This window comes from Podarcis liolepis (genome assembly GCF_965112155.1).
Source record: "Podarcis liolepis genome assembly, chromosome: 6".
NCBI lineage: Eukaryota > Metazoa > Chordata > Lepidosauria > Squamata > Lacertidae > Podarcis > Podarcis liolepis.
This window is the reverse complement of record NC_139559.1, coordinates 82,513,228-82,531,323: the sequence shown is the minus strand read 5'-3', so window position 1 is coordinate 82,531,323 and position 18,096 is coordinate 82,513,228. Positions and strand designations below refer to the sequence as shown.

The window sequence follows — 18,096 nt, the reverse complement described above, 5'->3', positions numbered from 1 at the left end:
AAATAAGATCAAAACTGAACAGAGAAAAATAACAACAAATCAATGTTCAGTTATTAAGAATGAAGTTAAAATCATACTAGCCATAATAATATCAAAGTCTGCCTCTTCATTCTACTTCTGCAATATATACTGATGAGCTGAAAAATGAAGAGCTTCCCTTGGCATTTTTTATCTGGCGTGTAGGAGAGCCTGAAGAGAATGAGCAGCCAAAACAACTGGGGACTGAGATTATAGTTTTAAGAAAATTCAGAACTCATATTTTGTTTCACATCATTTCCTTCTGTTTTCAACAGAGGAACCCAGAGCTTGTGAAGTACCTCCAAATATTAGAAATGGACGCCCTGTCAATGTTGACTCAGATAGATATCTGCATGGTGAAACTGTGGAATATGAATGTAATGGAGGTTTTTTCACTGTTGGAACTAAAGAAGCTGTGTGTCTGCATGGGCAGTGGGAGTCACCAATATGTGTTGGTAAGCTATTATTGTTTATTGAATTTACCGTATCTATCACCCTACACCCAGGGGTCTCAGGGCAGTTCGCAGAATAAAATTCATATAAAACCACAAAATACTGTATTTTTCGCCCTCTTGGACGCACTTTTCCCCCTCCAAAAATGAAGGGGAAATGTGTGTGCGTCCTATGGGGTGAATGCAGGCTTTTGCTGAAGCCTGGAGAGTGATAGGGGTCGGTGCGCACCGATCCCTCTCGCTCTCCAGGCTTCGCGCAGCTCTCCGCAAGGCGCGGGAGCCCGGCGCTGGGCTCCCGCAGATTGTGGAGAGTTGCCTGTGTGCTGAAGCCTGCACACACTGAGCTCAGCACGCCCAGGCTTGGCGCGGCTCTCCGCAAGGCGCGGGAGCCGGACACTGGGCTCCCACGGCTTGTGCAGAGTTGCCTATTCTGGGGGCTGGGGTCGGGGGGAGCTTGGGCTTCCCCCGCCCCAGCCCTGCACCTGGGGGGAAACAATTTTTCCCCCTTTATTTCCCCCCCAAAAAAACTAGGTGTGCTTTATGGGACGGTGCGTCCTATAGGGCGAAAAATATGGTACATAATAAAAACAGAATCAACAAGCCAATAGCCCCCCCCCCCCAAAGAAAAACATTTTAAAAGGGTAAATCAAATCAACCAAAGGCCTGGTTAAAAAGGAACGTTTTTGCCTGGTGCCTTAACAGTGTATAATTAAGGCGCCAGGCAAACTTCCCTGGGGAGAGCATTCCACAGACAGGGAGCCACTGCAGAGAAGGCCCCGTTCTTGTGTTGTCACCCTCTGGACCTCTCGAGGAGGAGGTACATAAAGGAGGGCCTCAGAAGATGATCTTAGGTAGGTTCATAGGGGAAGAGGCGGTCCTTGAGGTATTGTGGCCCTGAGCCGTTTAAGGCTTTATAGGTCAAAACCAGCACTTTGAATCGAGCCTGGAAACTAATTGCTAGCCAGTGCAGTCAGACCATGATCAGTGTAATATGCTCAAACAGCCTTGCTCCAGCCTGGCCACTGAATTCTGCACCAGCTGATGTTTCCAAACCGTCTTCAGAGGCAGCCCTACATATAACGCATTGCTGTAATCTAACCTTGAGGTTACCAGAGCATAAACAAGAGTAGTTAGGCTATCCCTGTCCAGATAGGGGAGTAGCTGGGCCACCAGCCGAAGCTGATGGAAGGCACTCTGGGCTACCTGAGCCTTGAGCGAGAGCAAAGGATCCAGGAGTATCCCCAAGCTACGACCCTGCTCCTTCAGAGGAAGTGTAACCCCATCAAGAGCAGGCAACCTCCCACCTATCTGGTCCAGGAAACCACCAACTAACGGTAGCTCAGTCTTATCTGCATTGAGCTTCAGTTTGTTGGTTCTCATCCAGTCCATTTCCAAGGCAAGACGCTGGTCCAACACTTCCACTGCCTCACCTGGAGATGTAAAGGAGAAATAGAGCTGAGTGTCAAGCTATACCATTACAAATAAATGCCACTCATATTTATATACTTTTCATATTTAATTGCCATTTATTAACATAAGCAATTATATGCTTGTGATCCATTGGACGGGAAATTAGACCTACTGCCAGGAGACCTCTGCCACAGACATACTTTGTGGTCTTAATCAAGTCTGTTACTACTTCTTCACCTCAGCTGCCCTATAAAAAATGGCAATAATTATGGTTTCTCCTCCAAAACTGCTGCAAGGATTGACTGCAATAAAGACTGAAAGGCGTATTGGAAAATAGACGTGCATGAAAAATACCAGTGAGATTTTCTAGTTGATTAACTCCATTTGATTGTGATTTGCTAACAAACAACTTTACTTGAACAACATTTGAATTGTTAGATGTTGCAGCAAAATGTAGACGTCCACAGAATGCCAAGTTTGTACCATATGCTTCTCTGGAGAAAGTGTTTATGCACAGCAACGTTGTAACCTTCACCTGTGGTTCCAATCAACATAAAACAAAATGTGTTAATGGAAAATGGTCACCTGAGCCAGAATGCACAGGTACAGTTTTGCATGCTATATACAAATGCATGGTTTCTCAACTTGAGTGACAGATGTGGCCACTGGAAGCAAGAGTGGGACAGACCTGTTCAGGAGTGCCTTCCTGGGTAGGCTAGACTCAGCTCCTTTGGAAAGATCACATTTAAGATTGCATGAATTCTGCATGCCTTATGTACTCGGCTAGTGTGAGATCAGGATATTAGTTTATCCACTTCAGGAGCAGAAGCATTGCTGCCACATGGGAAAGGCAATCATTCGACCCAAGGACAGAATTAGCAGCTTGCAAAGCAGTCACTACAGGCTGTTGGTTCTTGCAAACAGAGGCACAGAGTGCATTTTCCCTTCTGCATCCCTGTCTGAGAGCACCATCCCTGGAGGTCAACTCAACTGTGGTGCCCAGGATTCAGAAACACATAAAACTGGATTGGGTGGCATATCTTGCTACTTTCTCAAGAGTGACCTTCCTGTAGCTTTATAATAGTAAAATCTGGGTTGAGTTCACATGTCAGATTTAGGTTGCTAGCAAGAACCTTTTTGGTATGTTCTCATGCACCACAAGAAGCATGCAAAGCTGAACTGAACTATATGCAGGTTAAAACACTGCAATAGAGGAAGGGTAGCTTGCAAATATAAATTTCAGGAGCGACAGCAACTCTCCACACTTCTGTAGACAGACACCTCACCTGCACTGAGTTTTGGAGAGCCTGATGAGGCAACATGGGGATCTCACTGGAACTAAACTGGAGAAGTTCTGCTTCTCTTGCAGGTTTTACCAGGCAGCTCTTTGCTTCAAGACCAATGCAACTAACTCATTGCAACATTGAATCCATTCAAGGGATAAGGAGGTTTGACTAGACGCTCACTTTTCATAGTTTCCTTGCATAACTTTATATCATTGAATTCTAATGGACTTTTATTTCTTTATTAAAGCATTCTGTCCACCACCACCTCAGCTTCCCAATGCCATTGACATAACTGATACGAGAAACTATAAGAGTGGTGAGGAGATAAGCTTCAGGTGTCAGGAAAACTTCTTTCTTCAAGGGCCACAAAAAATAAAATGTGACAATGGAAAGTGGCAAACCCCACCACGCTGTTTAGGTTAGTATGATCTTCCTTTCATATTTCCCTTTTTTGTTTTCAAGAAGTCAGAGAATTGAGGGTGGTGGCGGGTGATTTATAAACTAAAGAAGCATAACCTTTTTTAAAAAAAGAAAAGAAAGTAGAAAATATAAATGACATTGTGGCCTCAAAATGGCAATTCCTCTCTCAAATTATTCTAAGGACACACTTAAACTTTGGAACCTACTCATACAGAAGACATTGATAGCCACCAAGTTAGATGGCTTGAAAAGAGGACTGGAGAAATTCATGGAGAAGGCCATTGATGTCTATGCTTTGCATATACCAGTTGCTGCAAATCACAGGAAGGGAGATTGCTCTTACACTCAGATCAGGCTTGTGGGTCTTCAACAGACATTTGGCTGCCCACTTGAGGAACAGAACGCTGGCCTAGAAGGGCCATTGACCCATCAGGCTCTTCTTATGTTCTTATTTAATAATGGGGATTCAAACCAGGGTTGTGGGTGCTGCTGTGGTCTAAACCACTGAGGCTCTTGGGCTTGCTGCAATGGGGTAAGCTCCCGTTGCTCTGCCCAGCTCCTGCCAACCTAGCAAGCCAGTGCAAGTAGATAAATAGGTACCACTGCGGTGGGAAGGTAAACGGCATTTCCGTGCACTCTGGTTTTCGTCACGGTGTTCCATTGTGCCAGAAGCAGTTTAATCATGCTGGCCACGTGACCCAGAAAGCTGTCTGTGGACAAACACTGGCTCCCTTGGCCTGAAAGCGAGATGAGCACTGCAACCCATCCAGGGGTCCTTTACCTTTTTTTGTGAAATAGTAATGCACTCGTGAGGTAATAAAGATGCTTATTCAATAGATCAGTGCTTCCCAAACTGTGCTCCATGGAGAACTTGGTGCTCCACAAAGCATCTCCAAGTGCTCCGTGAAGAGATTGGAAAGGAAAATAAATAAATATTTTTCTTTGGTATAAGGGTGGAGATAGTGCTCCATGGTGAATTTCTTTCCAATAAGTTTGGGAGCCGCTCAATAGAATGGCAGGAATTAGATGTAACACGAATGGCAGCTGATGCCGTAAGGAGCAACCAAGTGTCTTACACTCTTCCCCTGTTGTCCCTTACACAGCTGATGAAGCAAAATATATGATGTGATCTGATTGATTGATTGATTGATTGATTGACTGTATATCCCACTCTTCTTTGCATACCCAGGCAGAAAAATAAAAATAAAAAAAATAAAAATAAAAATAAAAATAAAAATAAATAAATAAATAATTTCCTCGTTTTTACCCTGCCCATCTGACTGGGTTTCCCTAGCCACTCTAGGCAACTTCCAAGAGAATATTAAAAACACGATAAAATATCAAACATTAAAAACTTCCCTAAACAGGGCTGCCTTCAGATGTCTTCTAAAAATCAGATAGCTATTTATTTCCTTGACATCTGATGGGAGGGCCTTCCATAGTCCGAACGCCACCACCGAGAAGGCCTTCTGCCTGGTTCCCTGTAATCTCACTTCTCGCAGTGAGGGAACCGCCAGAAGGCCCTTGGAGGAGGACCTCAGTGTCCGGGCTGAAGGATGGGAGTGGAGACACTCCTTCAGGTATACTGGGTTGAAGCCGTTTCGGGCGGACAAACTCTGTTCAGGTATTCAGTGAACATGCATAGAGGAAGGAGGGAGTTGCCACCATCCTCCTTACACAAGCCTTCATTGCATACAGAACTTGAATGCCTGAAGGAGACCGCTTGGCTGCAAATAACTCCTCCATTCTTCAACTTTCAAGACAATAGCATTGCACCCCGCATATTTCATTGGCAACCTATAATGGGGCATAAAAGGAGAAAATAAAATCCTGCATTCCATGAAAGATAGTATGCATGGTACTGAGCTAAGCAGTCTTACGACTTGCCGCTGTGGTTTGAATTAACTAAGGCAGGGGTAGTCAACCTTTTTATACCTACCGCTCACTAATTCATCTTTCTTGATGGTAAAATTTCCTTACCGCCCACCAGTGCTCTATGGGAGGAGTATTCAGTTTGTGCCGTAGAACCCCTACCGCCCACCTAGAATCCTGAAACGCCCACTAGTAGGCGGTAGAGACCAGGTTGACAACCCCTGAACTACGGAATGGAAAGTGTAGCTGAAATCTTAAGGGCATTTTTATGAGAATAACCCCCACTGACTCACTTAACTGGAAAAAACTTCTTGGTAAACCTACTTAGGGTGTCTAGGTACCTAACCACTCTCCCATCTGCAGTGCACATATTAATAAAATAACAGATATCACAGCAATACTATAAGCCTCCAAATTTCTTTCTTCCCTGCCTCACTTTGTAAACTGACTTTGAATGGCTGCCTCTGAAACTTTCTACCAGAAGAAAAAGGAGAGAGCAGTTCTGCATATGAAACACTCTGGAAATGTTTTTATGCCATTTAATTGTATTCATGAAGACTGCATGTTATATATTTGAAAGTCATCTAATCTCCCTGTATTGTTTAATTAGTGTTTTTATGGAGCAGTCAAGTAATTTCGTTGTCCCCGAAGGGGGCAATGACAATAAATATATTATTATTATTATTATTATTATTATTATTATTATTATTATTATTATTATTATTATTACTCCCTTTCCAGATACAAGATGTGGAGATCCCCCTGCAATTGCCCATGGTGAGGTAAATAATAGTTCCCAGAAAAAGTATCTTTCTGGTGAAAGTGTGGAGTATCATTGCCATGAAGGTTTTGAACTTGGCGAATCAAGTACTTCAACATGCGAAAATAGGGAATGGTCCCCACCGCCAACTTGTAGAGGTAAGAAAATGTGCTTATGATATAATAATAATTTATTATTTACACTCCACCCATCTGGCTGTGTTTCCCCAGCCACTCTGGACGGCTCTCAATGGAATATTAAAAACACGATAAAACATTAAACATTAAAAACTTCCCTAAACAGAGCTGCCTTCAGATGTCTTCTAAAAGTCAGATAGTTGTTTATTTCCTAGACCCTCAGAGCTGGACCTCAGCTTCCATTCAAAAGTGGAGGGTAACTATATATCCAATGAAGAGCTTTCAATGAGACTTCAGTCTTGTTCCATCAAGGCTATGCATGGAAGACATTTTGCCAAACCTATAGAAATTGTGACACTGCCTCACTTGAAGTGTCCTGCCAACCAGCAAACATTCAGAGTTTTGAAATATTCTCCCTCTTGCAGAATTGAGGGTAATTCAACTTGCAGTCTAACATTTTGTTGCTTTAATATTTCAACCATGACCTTGCTTTTGGTTTTGGGCAGCACTTGAATGTCTCAGAAACTTTTCAGGGGCTCCTCAGTGAGACGCTGGTTTACTGGCTTACCATCCCTAGTCAGAACAGACAAGCGTCTGTGAAAGAAAACATGATCGATAGAACCTGATCCACATTTACTGGTTTCCCCCTGTAATGCACAGCAGCAAAAGGCATAATGTGTATTATGGGCTGCACTGTAAGATTATGTGGGGCAGTGGCAAAACCCAACAGGTACAGCCAGTGCTTATTTTCTAAGAAAATGTTTAGGGGTACTCTCATTTTGACTCAAGAAAATCACCATTTTATAGTTCAGATTGGGGAAAATAAATACAGTAAATGGACAAAAGTACAAAGATTCAGAAAATGTTTAGGGGTATGCGTACCCCAGGAAAAAAAGCACTGGGTATAGCCACTGCCCTGCTTAAACTGAGAATGTGCTTTAGGTTGTGACTCCAGAATCCTGCAGTATTTAGGATTTTTTTGGGAGTGAAATTGAAACTTGAGAGCAGGCAATTAGGAAGGTGGTATAAAAGTTTGAAAACCACTGGACTATGGACCTGGCCAGACTTAAACATGTATCTAAATTCTGTAGATTGGCCATAGCAGACATATTAAATTACTAAACCATCTGTTTTCTTTCCCGGTAATATTTATGTTCTTCAGCATTTAACCCATTGTGAAGTTCTCTGATTACTGATCCCTCTCCCCACTTTCTGCCTGTCTTCATATCTCACACTTGGGGGGGGGGGGACAACCAACAACACACAACTCCCTTCAGCCTTTGAAATGCAGCTTTGTTCAGTATTTTAGTAGGGAAATCCAGACACAGGTATGGTGACATTTTTGGGGAATCATATTTTCATTTGTATTATCTTCTCAGAAAAGTCGTGTGGGGAACCCCCCATACTCACTGATGCTGCATATGAAGGATTAATAAAAAATCACTATGAGTCTGGGGACCTATTAGCTTTCAACTGTGCACCAGGTTATGCTACAGAAGGACCACGGAATATTACATGCCACAAAGGAAAATGGTCGGAAGCTTCAGCCTGTGAAGGTATGTTGCATGTTATGCCTGGGTAACAATTCTAAAGGTAGTTTGCTTCTGGGAACAGAGCAATTCAACCACTGGTTTGAACAGCAAGGGGCATAGTGAACAAGCAAGTTCATCTCTGTAGATGTTTAGGCTCACAAATGTGGTTCTGCTTAAATCCCTTACATCTTCAGTTAAAATGATCTGGGGTAGAAAGGCTTGGAATGAACTCTGGTGATACCTTGGAGAGTTTCTGCTGATCAGCATTGGCAATACAGTGATACATCGGTTTACGAACTTAATCCATTCTGGAAGTCCGTTCTTAAACCAAAGTGTTCTTAAACCAAGATGTGCTTTCCCATAGAAAGTAATGGAAAATGGATTAATCCGTTCCAGACGATGAAAAACAACCCCTAAAACAGCAATTTAACATGAATTTTACTATCTAACAAGACCATTGATCCATAAAATGAAGGCAATAATCAATGTACTGTAGTATAAAATAAATAAGACAGTATTGTAGATGATAAAAATTAAAATTATTATTTTCTCTTACGTACACTGATGATAGTCATTGTTTGGATGGGGGGCTTTTATCCATTTCTGCAGTCACACAATCAACCAGTAGCTGAACTGGGTTCCACACAGTCACAAAAACGAAGGCACAAGCCACAGTCACAAGTCAGTCCCATAAAACGAAGAACAAGTCACAGTCAAAAAAATGTAAAAGCCACATAAACAAAAACACAGAAATATAGCAAAAACAAAAGCTCCAAATGTCAGCTCTGTATTGTGTGGGTGCTCGAGACTCAACAGGAAGCCTCCGATCAGCAGCGGCGGACTCAATTTACAAACAGAACACACTCAACAGGAAGCGGAACATGTTCAGCTTCCAAGGCAAAGTTCATAAACCAAAACACCTACTTCCGGATTTGCAGCATTCAATTTCCAATTTGTTCATAAACTAAGCTGTTTTTCAATCAAGGTACCACTGTAGTGTGCTCGATCAGGCAAGAATCAGTGAAGGTTCAGGATCAGGGCTTTCCTTCTCCTAGATGGGCTACCTAGTTGGTGAGCCCCATCTGCCCCTCATAGCATTTGCAGAAACTGCCTTCTTAACTGTTGGACCCACTGTTGGTCTTTGCATGCAGGTGTGGTAGTTAAACCAAGGTTTGGCTTTAGTTAGGCATTGGACAGCAGGATTGCAGTTAAGCTTGGTCCTCCTTAACCATGATCTGTAAACATAGGGGCCGAGACATTTGGGGGTGATTTCTTTCCCTTGCACAGGGACACGGGTGGCGCTGTGGGTTAAACCACTGAGCCTAGGGCTTGCTGATTGGAAGGTCGGCGGTTCGAATCCCCGCGATGGGGTGAGCTCCTATTGCTCGGTCCCTGCTCCTGCCAACCTAGCAGTTCGAAAGCACACCAAAAAGTGCAAGTAGATAAATAGGTATCGCTCCAGCCGGAAGGTAAACAGTATTTTTGTGCACTGCTCTGGTTTGCCAGAAGCAGCTTAGTCATGCTGGCCACATGACCCGGAAGCTGTACTCTAGCTCCCTCGGCCAGTAAAGCGAGATGAGCACCGCAACCCCGACTGGACCTAACGGGGGTCCTTTACATCTTTCCCTTGCACGGCAGCTGGCTGGGGAGGACGGGGTCCACCTGCTGCTGGGGCCATGTTGCAGCCGCATTTGGCTCCACTGCTCAGCTCTGTGTGATGTTGCACATGTGACACCAGGGCGTTGCATGGGGCCCCTGCAATGTTTTTGAAAATTTGGCGACTCTGTCTGCAAGCAAGGTTTGCTTGCATTAAGCTCTTGCACTCTTATCTTTGTGTTTGTTCACATTAGGTTCTGGCATTCTTTTTTTAAGAAGAATGATGGGTATCTATCATGCAGAAAGCACAATTTGTGGAGGAAAAGCTTATTTGTTGGTTTCCTCTCCCCATTTAGATGCAACCTGCGGAGAGCCCCCTGCAGTTGCCAGTGCTGACATTGTGGCGGGGACAGCAGAGGTCTATCTGCCTGACCACGAGGTGCATTATCAATGCCGTGAAGGTTTTGAAATCTCTGGATTGCCTAATGTAACATGTCAAAATAAAGAGTGGTCAGAACCACCAACATGTGTAGGTAAGACCTGGCATTGCAGGTGATGATGATGATGATATTTTTTATTATTTATACCTCACCTATCTGGCTGGATTTCCCCAGCTACTCTGGGCGGCTTACAAGATATCTAAAAACAAAATAAAAGCATCAGTCCTTAAAAATTTCCCTAAACAGGGCTGTCTTCAGATGTCTTCTAAAAGTTGGATAGTTGTTTATTTCCTTGACATCTGATGGGAGGGTGTTCCACAGGGCAGGCGCCACTACCGAGAAGGCCCTCTGCCTGGTTCCCTGTAACCTCACATCTTGCAGGGAGGGAATTGCCACAAGGCCCTCAGAGCTGGACCTCAGTGTCCGAGCAGAAAGATGGGTGTGGAGATGCTCCTTCAGGTATACTGGGTTCCTGATCTTCCTTCTGTGTGCCAAATATAAATGTGAAAAAGGAAGTGGAAGAAACTGGAAAGAGATTACAAAATGTCTGGTGGCCAAGGCAGATATTTTGTTTCTGAATTAAAACTGGAGGCATGCTTTACTGTTACAGCCAAAGAAGTTTATTTTTAAAGTCCTAACAAGGAGAATTATCCACCTGTGTGAGTTCCTGTTTTCCGTGTGCCCTCCTTGCTGGCTGGGGATGATGGGAGATGTAGTCCAACAACATCTGGAGGGCCACAAGATCCCTGACACAGATAAAATTGATCTAGGTGGACCTCAGTGCTTTTTGTGTTCCAGGCAGCAGGGAAGAAGAGTTGCCATATGCACCTTGACTTACCCTTAAATGACCTGATACAGCTGCCATTTCCAGGGACTTTTCTTCCTGGACTCATTTACAAAAGCACACACTTTTGACCTCTAACTTTTATAACAAAGAATGACAGCACTGGGGTTGCAAATAGCAGTCTTGAGGTTGCAACCCCACAAGCATGTGCTCTTTTCTCAGCTTCCCCCAGTGCAGGTTTACTCTGCGTCAAACAGGGCTCTTTCCTAAGTCCATGTGTTTATGGTTACAGCTGGGTAGATAGGAGCCTATACCCTCAATGGGGGTTGGAGACCAGCAATTCTCACAGTTAGGACAGTATCCTCTCTTATGACATCTGTTGTCCACTCTCAGAATGTTGGAACAAACTGGTATGTGCTATTTTGTGGGAATAGAATGCATTTTCAAGGACTGAAGTTTTATCTCTCATTTCAGATGCAACATGCCCTCCCCCACCCCAGGTTTCTAATGGTCAGATTACGACTGCTCTCAAGCAAAGGTACTTGCCTCTTGAGAAGGTGCGCTATCACTGTCGCCAAGGATACAGCCTTTTTGGATCTTTTACAGTAAAGTGTGTGAACAAAGAATGGACAGAACCACCAAGATGCACAGGTATTTGATGTCCAATTTTTTAAATAGTCTAAAAGAGATGAATATAACATTCTTCCTTTTAAAAAAATAAAGTTGTATGTTAAATTTTGCACTGTGCGGATTCTTGCATAGTCTTGGACTGTCATTTATTATTTACCTTCTGCTAATCTCTGGGCTATGAGGAATATACCAGAGGGAGTCAAGACTGAAGTGTATGCTATGGGAAAACCAACAATCTTCATCTAGAACGGGCCTGGTGGAGATTCCTATGGGATTACTCAGTAGTTGGAGGTGGTAGTTTTCCTTCATTGACCAATCATCACGATTGTGATTGGGAAGAAATCCATGCAGACCCAATTGGTCTTCCACAGCACAAGGTGGCTTGCGATGCTTATTTAAATCAATTTGAGCTACTTGCGATGTAATCATCTGTTTGTGGCACATGTTGATCTAGACTGTCTATGCCAATCTGATTCCAGTCTCCCTCCCAGATGACTGTGATTCATAGCAAAGGATAGACTATAAGTATTTTTGTCTCTTCCAGCACTAGTAGCCAGTGTCCCTTGAACTGTAATAAGTACAGAAGAACTGAGATATCTCAACCTTTCCATAATAAATTCAAGTAGAATTTATAGTACTTGATGCATTCTCAAGACACACACGTGCCCACTTGTTCTCTAGGAAATTGTTGAGTCAATTGTTCAGCTGGATTACTCAGCTCTAGATGACTGGGAGCTGCCTGTGTACCTTGAAGTATGCCATTTGAGGTGGTGAGAGTTGTGTTATTATATGTGTTGTGGATCATTTAGACATTCGTTCCACCATTTGGCTAACCCTTATAACCTCATAAGTAAGAAAATTATGGTTTTTCACACCATCAATGCATAAGGTGCTTCAAAGCATAAGAGTGGGGGTGGAGGGGAGACAATGCAGAAAAATAAGAACACGTCCGTTCCTGAAAGAGCTTACAAACTGAACTTTAGCAGACTGGAGAGGTAGGAACATAAACACAATACTGGATGAGACTAAAGATCAGGACTTGCTGATCAGAGGGTCGGCAGCTTGAATCCCCGTGACGGGGTGAGCTCCCCTTGCTCGGTCCCTGCTCCTGCCAACCTAGCAGTTCGAAAGCACGTCAAAGTGCAAGTAGATAAATAGGTACCGCTCCAGCAGGAAGGTAAACGGCATTTCTGTGTGCTGCTCTGGTTCGCCAGAAGCGGCTTAGTCATGCTGGCCACATGACCCGGAAGCTGTACACCGGCTCCCTCGGCCAATAAAGCAAGATGAGCACCGCAACCCTAGAGTCGGTCACGACTGGACCTAATGGTCAGGGGTCCCTTTACTTTTACCTTTTAAGCTTCTGTAGAATCAATTTTTACAAATAGACACTTGCAAGATACTGAAAGAGATTTTCAAAAACAGCAGAATATGATAAATTTTGATAGTGAAGAGCTGAGCAAAATTCAGAGGACAGCCAGCTCCTCCTCCCAATGAGATCCCATCCATGTCAAAATAGGTTCTAGTTGTTTTAATGATTGGTCTGTTTGACCAACTAAGGAGGTGCTGATGGAATGTCAGCCACACTTGAAGAGACATTAGAAAGACAATTTGTTCACTGATTATTTCACCAAGCAGATATACATAGCTCAATAAAACGTATATTAAAACTTTTCTTCCTTTTTAAATTAAATCTTTGCATGATACTTTTCTTTTTTCTTGATATAGAAGCTGAATTATAGAAATGCTTGTGTGCACAGCCATATGTGTAATCCTAGTAAGTGCTATGTAATAGATTCCTTTTTCTGTTTCAATGCATCACCACAGATGCTGCAGGAAAATGTGGTCCACCACCTCCTATTGAAAATGGAGACTTTCTGGGCCTGGCAAAGTCAGAATATATGCCAGGGGCATATGTAGAGTATAAGTGCCAAGCTTTCCACATACTACAAGGAAATCAATATGTACAATGTCTCAACGGTCATTGGACAGATACACCAACGTGCACAGGTACAGGAAATTTCTCTAAATCTTTGCTTTTTCTGTTCTATTGAAGGATATTCAATAAATTCAAAAACCTGTGACCTAGTGGCACCAGTGTGGTGTCAGCAGTTGGCATTGTTCTATAGGTGTTTTTGCTTTACTACACACTTTTAGTTACCCTCCATCCCAGCTCCTCCCACGAACTACAGGTAGTTCTCTCATGAAGCAAAGTGAGCCACCCACCAAACTTTGGGTGCCTTTACTGATAATAGGCAGCCTTTGCAAGGTTTTCCTCTCAGACACTGACTTTCCACTTTCCTCACAGCAGTGAATTCAAATTCCCCTCAGTGCCTCTTCCTGCAAACAGCTGCATCAACAAACTATTAGATGGGCCTTAAGGTTAATCACATCTATAACGAGCCTTCAAACTTCACGTTGTAATGTTTTGGACCAAAATCAATAGTTTAAGAAGAACATTAACAATAACCACTTGTGGAGACCATATTGTTCTTTACCCCAGATAAGGCGAAGGGACAGGAGATATCTTACAGTTGTTGCATCTTCTGACAAAATTTGGGCTGTCATTACAGGCAACCCTCACATCTTGTTCTGCTGTTACTGAATGCCCTGATAGGCCACAATAAAACGTTCCTCCATGACTTGATCATGGATGAGGGGGCTGACCTGGTATCTTCCTCTCCAGGAAGCCAGTCCACCTGGGAGCCAGGGTTGAGTTGTTCCTGCTGTTGGGCCAGAGACACAAAACAAGGATCCTGTTGGTGTACTGTTTGATCTGATGTTCACCAGCCTCTCTGTTTAAGCTAGTGGAGATGATCTGGGGAGTTGTACTGGAGACTCCCCAAGCACTTCATAGAATCATAGAATCATAGAGTTGAAAGGGACCCCAAGGGTCATCCAGTCTAAGCCCCTGCAATGCAGGAATCTCAGCATCCATGGCTATCCAACCTCTGCTTCAAAACCTCAAGGAAGCAGAGTCCACAACCTCCCGAGGGAGGTGGAACAGCTCTTACTGTCAGAAAGTTTTTTCTGGTGTTTATCCTTTCTTGTAACTTGAACTTGAAGCCATTGGTGTGAGCCAGAGCAGGAAAAAACTAGCTTGTTCCCTCTCCCATGTGACAGCCCTTGCAATATTTGTGCGTGGACACTTCATTTACATGCTGAGGCTGCATATTCTGGACTGACTCAAGGACCTCATAGCTACCAGTGTGGTGTAGTGGTTAAGAGCGGTAGTCTCACAGTCTAGGGAACTGGGTCCGCGTCCCCACTCCTCCACATGCAGCTGCTGGGTGACCTTGGGCTAGTCACACTTCTCTGAAGTCTCTCAGCCCCACTAACCTCACAGAGTATTTGTTGTGGGGGAGGAAGGGAAAGGAGAATGTTAGCCGCTTTGAGACTCCTTCGGGTAGTGATAAAGTGGGATATCAAATCCAAACTCTTCTTCTTCTTCTTCTATCATGACAACAGCCACATACTGCTATATAATGTATAATAATATTGGTATCAGACCCCAATTCAGAAAGCACCCAATTAAATGTGGACTGCTCCTGATGGTTTCTTCACATTGGCTGAATCTCAACTCAGAAAATCTAAAGCTTGTGACTCCCAATTGGTTTTAATGGGGGAAATATTTAAATTGCTATTTATTTATTTATTTATTCACTTGACAGAAGCTTTACTTATTTTTCCTCAGAGGAGACCCACTGATGGGACCACATTCTCAATCTCAATTTATTTCAGTGGGTTTGACTGAGTATGACTAACTTTGGACACAATCCAAAGGGTTGTTGGTTTTCGTTTCTCGTTTTGGTCAAGTGAATTCCTCGTTGTCAAATTAATCTCTTAGATGGCATGATTTGTGCCTTTCTACAGTTCCTTGTACAGCAACTGAAGAAGATATGAATCAAAACAATATACGGCTGAAGTGGAAACGAACTCAGAAAATCTATTCCACATCTGGAGACGAGACAGAGTTTGCCTGCAAAAAGGGCTTTCGCCCAGATCCATCCTCACCTCCCTTCAGAGCCCAATGTAGAGAGGGCAAGTTGGACTACCCAAAATGTATACCTGTAGGTACATTGCAGTTAAAGCATAATAACAGAAAAATCTGTGATTTTTGTTAAGCTATAGAAAGCAATGTGCATTACAAAATAAATGTCTTTGAAATTTTCTTGGTCTACAGCAGATTTTCGATTTTTATCCATCTATACCCGTTTTTCTCATCTCCTCCCAGAGTTACTCTTCTTTGTTGTTCATCATCTCTTATTTTCTCCTCTCACCTTCCCTTTCTTTCACTGTTTTCTCCGTTCTCAAAGTCCTAGACAGAATTAAAATGAGAAAAAAGTAGTTCTGCTGCCACAAGTAAAGCCCAAATTAAGCCATGACACAATCCACTTTTAGGTATGAAATGCCACAAGTGTTTTAGCGCTTCCTTACTCAGCCTTTAGAATAAATTCACCAGGACCATTTAAACTTCAGTGCTCCTAAGCATCAGAATCGTCACATTATGGAGTAAGCATCTCTTGTTGCTCTTTCACTCTGAATGAATGGATTCATAATATTCCCCAGGAGAGTTCCATAATTCACACACACATACCCCCACAAAATCTCAGCTGGTATCATAAATACAGCAGCAGTGTGGTGTAGTGGTTAAGAGCGGTAGACTCATAATCTGTTGAACTGGGACCACGTCTCTGCTCCTCCACATGCAGCTGCTGGGTGACCTTGGGCTAGTCACACTTCTCTGGAGTCTCTCAGCCTCACTCACCTCACAGAGTGTTTGTTGTGGGGGAGGAAGGGAAAAGGAGATTGTTAGCCGCTTTGAGACTCCTTCAGGTAGTGATAAAGTGGGATATCAAATCCAAACTACTACTACTACTACTACTACTACTACTACTACTACTACTACTATTCTTCTTCTTCTTCTTCTTCTTCTTCTTCTTCTTCTTCTTCTTCTTCTTCTTTGCGGTGCAACACTGAGTCTGTATTAGCACCTGATTTCTGGCTGGTTTTTCAACTCCCCGCGACGGGGTGAGCTCCCGTTGCTCGGCCCCTGCTCCTGCCAATCTAGCAGTTCGAAAGCACGTCAAAGTGCAAGTAGCTAAATAGGTACCGCTCCAGCGGGAAGGTAAACAACATTTCCATACACTGCTCTGGTTTGCCAGAAGTGGCTTAGTCATGCTGGCCACATGACCCAGAAAAACTGTCTGCAGACAAACGCCAGCTCCCTCGGCCTATAGAACAAGATGAGCACTGCAACCCCAGAGTCATCCATGACTGGACTTAACTGTCAGGGGTCCTTTACCTTTTTTTTAAACTTGGGTTGATTCCAACCCTTTAAATTGGTGTTAAAGTTTAGCTATCAATATCAGAAATGTTTGCCTAACAAGGCATATTTTGTACATGTGGAATGCGATTTTTAATGCCATCACTCACGGAAAATGATGTTTGACCTTTTATTGTAACACAGATAATTTGGAAAGTAATAATGGCAGCAATGATTGTGCAATGGGGTCTGTGCAGTGTCTGTTGAGTGACTCTAGACAAAAAAAAATTGAAATCATATAATTATTACATAGTGTTACTTGCATATGGAACCAGTTTAATATAATAAATTAATCAAAGACTCTTAGTAGGTATCTACACAAAGGTTAATTATGTATGTATGTAACCTTACATTTTCATTGCTTACTTTCTATTTAACAGTGACAGCAAAAGTAATTGGAAGAAGCATACAGAAGACATTTTTAACCAGCACCTGATCTTCAAAATTCATTGATGATTTATTTTTAATATTATCAAATCAAGCTACTTCTTCACAAACACCAATAGATTTTCCCATGGATTATATGCAGCTGCTCACAATGGATCATGGACCTAAAATTGGAAGCCGACTTCCTTGAAGACACACTTGCAACTTTTAAGGATTGATACAATGAGTATAGATGTAGGCCTGGTTCACTTACAATAAATTCTACTTGAAAGCATCATGGAAAATGTTATAGGAAGGAAAGAAATACACCAGGAGACAATAACCCAACAGTTTTGTATAGACATTTCCAACTCTGGACTTTAGAATTCTCAGTGAGGCCTAGCAGCTGTAAACAATACACTAGTTGTGTAAAACTGCAGTGAATTTTTGTAAGCTTGTAGGGCTATTATGTTCATTCCAAAATAAAAATAAAAGCACTTGTTCATAAAAAATTCTTTCCTTTGTTAGTATATAATAAAAATGCATAGCATACAAATTATTGTTTTTTAATGTACTAGTAGCAAGCTTACATGCCTGTGGGAGGAAACCCCATTGAGTACATTGAAACTTACTTCTGGGTTAACGTTTATAGGATTGTAGAATTACAGAGGCGGATTTAGATCAGTGTGACTGGTTCTGCTGCACTGGGCACTGAGCCTGGGGCATCACAGGGCATCACAACTATGACATGGTGAATTGAACAGAACAGAAGGGGGGGGTTTGCTGAATTTGGGCCCAACATAGGACACTGCTGAAATCTTAAAGACCAAATTATGCCCCTGGCTATTACTATTGCTTTTGAATATGCTCAGACAAGTGTATTGACACTTTGGCATATTAACATCCCCACAGATGAGATATGTGGCTGCATTGGTGGCTACTGGAATTTGGAAGTAATGATCTGTTTCTTATGTCCTTAAATCCCAATATTAACAAACCATGAAAGTATCTGTCAGATCAGCCTTCTAGTCCTGTTTTCCACAGTAAGCAATCATATACCTCTGGTACGC

At 42.7% G+C, this 18,096-nt stretch overlaps 1 protein-coding gene across 6 annotated transcripts in view; it reads left to right on the top strand.

Annotated features, from left to right (window-relative positions):
- The window catches only part of CFH (complement factor H), a 46,505-nt gene extending 28,967 nt beyond the window's left edge, over window positions 1-17,538 (top strand). Inside the window, exons 14-23 of one of the 6 annotated variants that reach the window (XM_083506729.1) lie at window positions 294-473; window positions 2,319-2,483; window positions 3,414-3,584; window positions 6,200-6,376; window positions 7,735-7,911; window positions 9,840-10,016; window positions 11,182-11,358; window positions 13,162-13,344; window positions 15,208-15,418; window positions 17,041-17,538. In XM_083506729.1, the coding sequence (XP_083362855.1) occupies window positions 294-473; window positions 2,319-2,483; window positions 3,414-3,584; window positions 6,200-6,376; window positions 7,735-7,911; window positions 9,840-10,016; window positions 11,182-11,358; window positions 13,162-13,344; window positions 15,208-15,418; window positions 17,041-17,113 (1,691 nt within the window). In that variant the 3' untranslated portion in view covers window positions 17,114-17,538. The remainder of the gene's footprint in view (window positions 1-293; window positions 474-2,318; window positions 2,484-3,413; window positions 3,585-6,199; window positions 6,377-7,734; window positions 7,912-9,839; window positions 10,017-11,181; window positions 11,359-13,161; window positions 13,345-15,207; window positions 15,419-17,040) is intronic. The other 5 variants (XM_083506730.1, XM_083506731.1, XM_083506732.1 and 2 more) reach the window with 5 other exon arrangements.
- The last annotated feature ends 558 nt before the right edge of the window (window positions 17,539-18,096 follow it).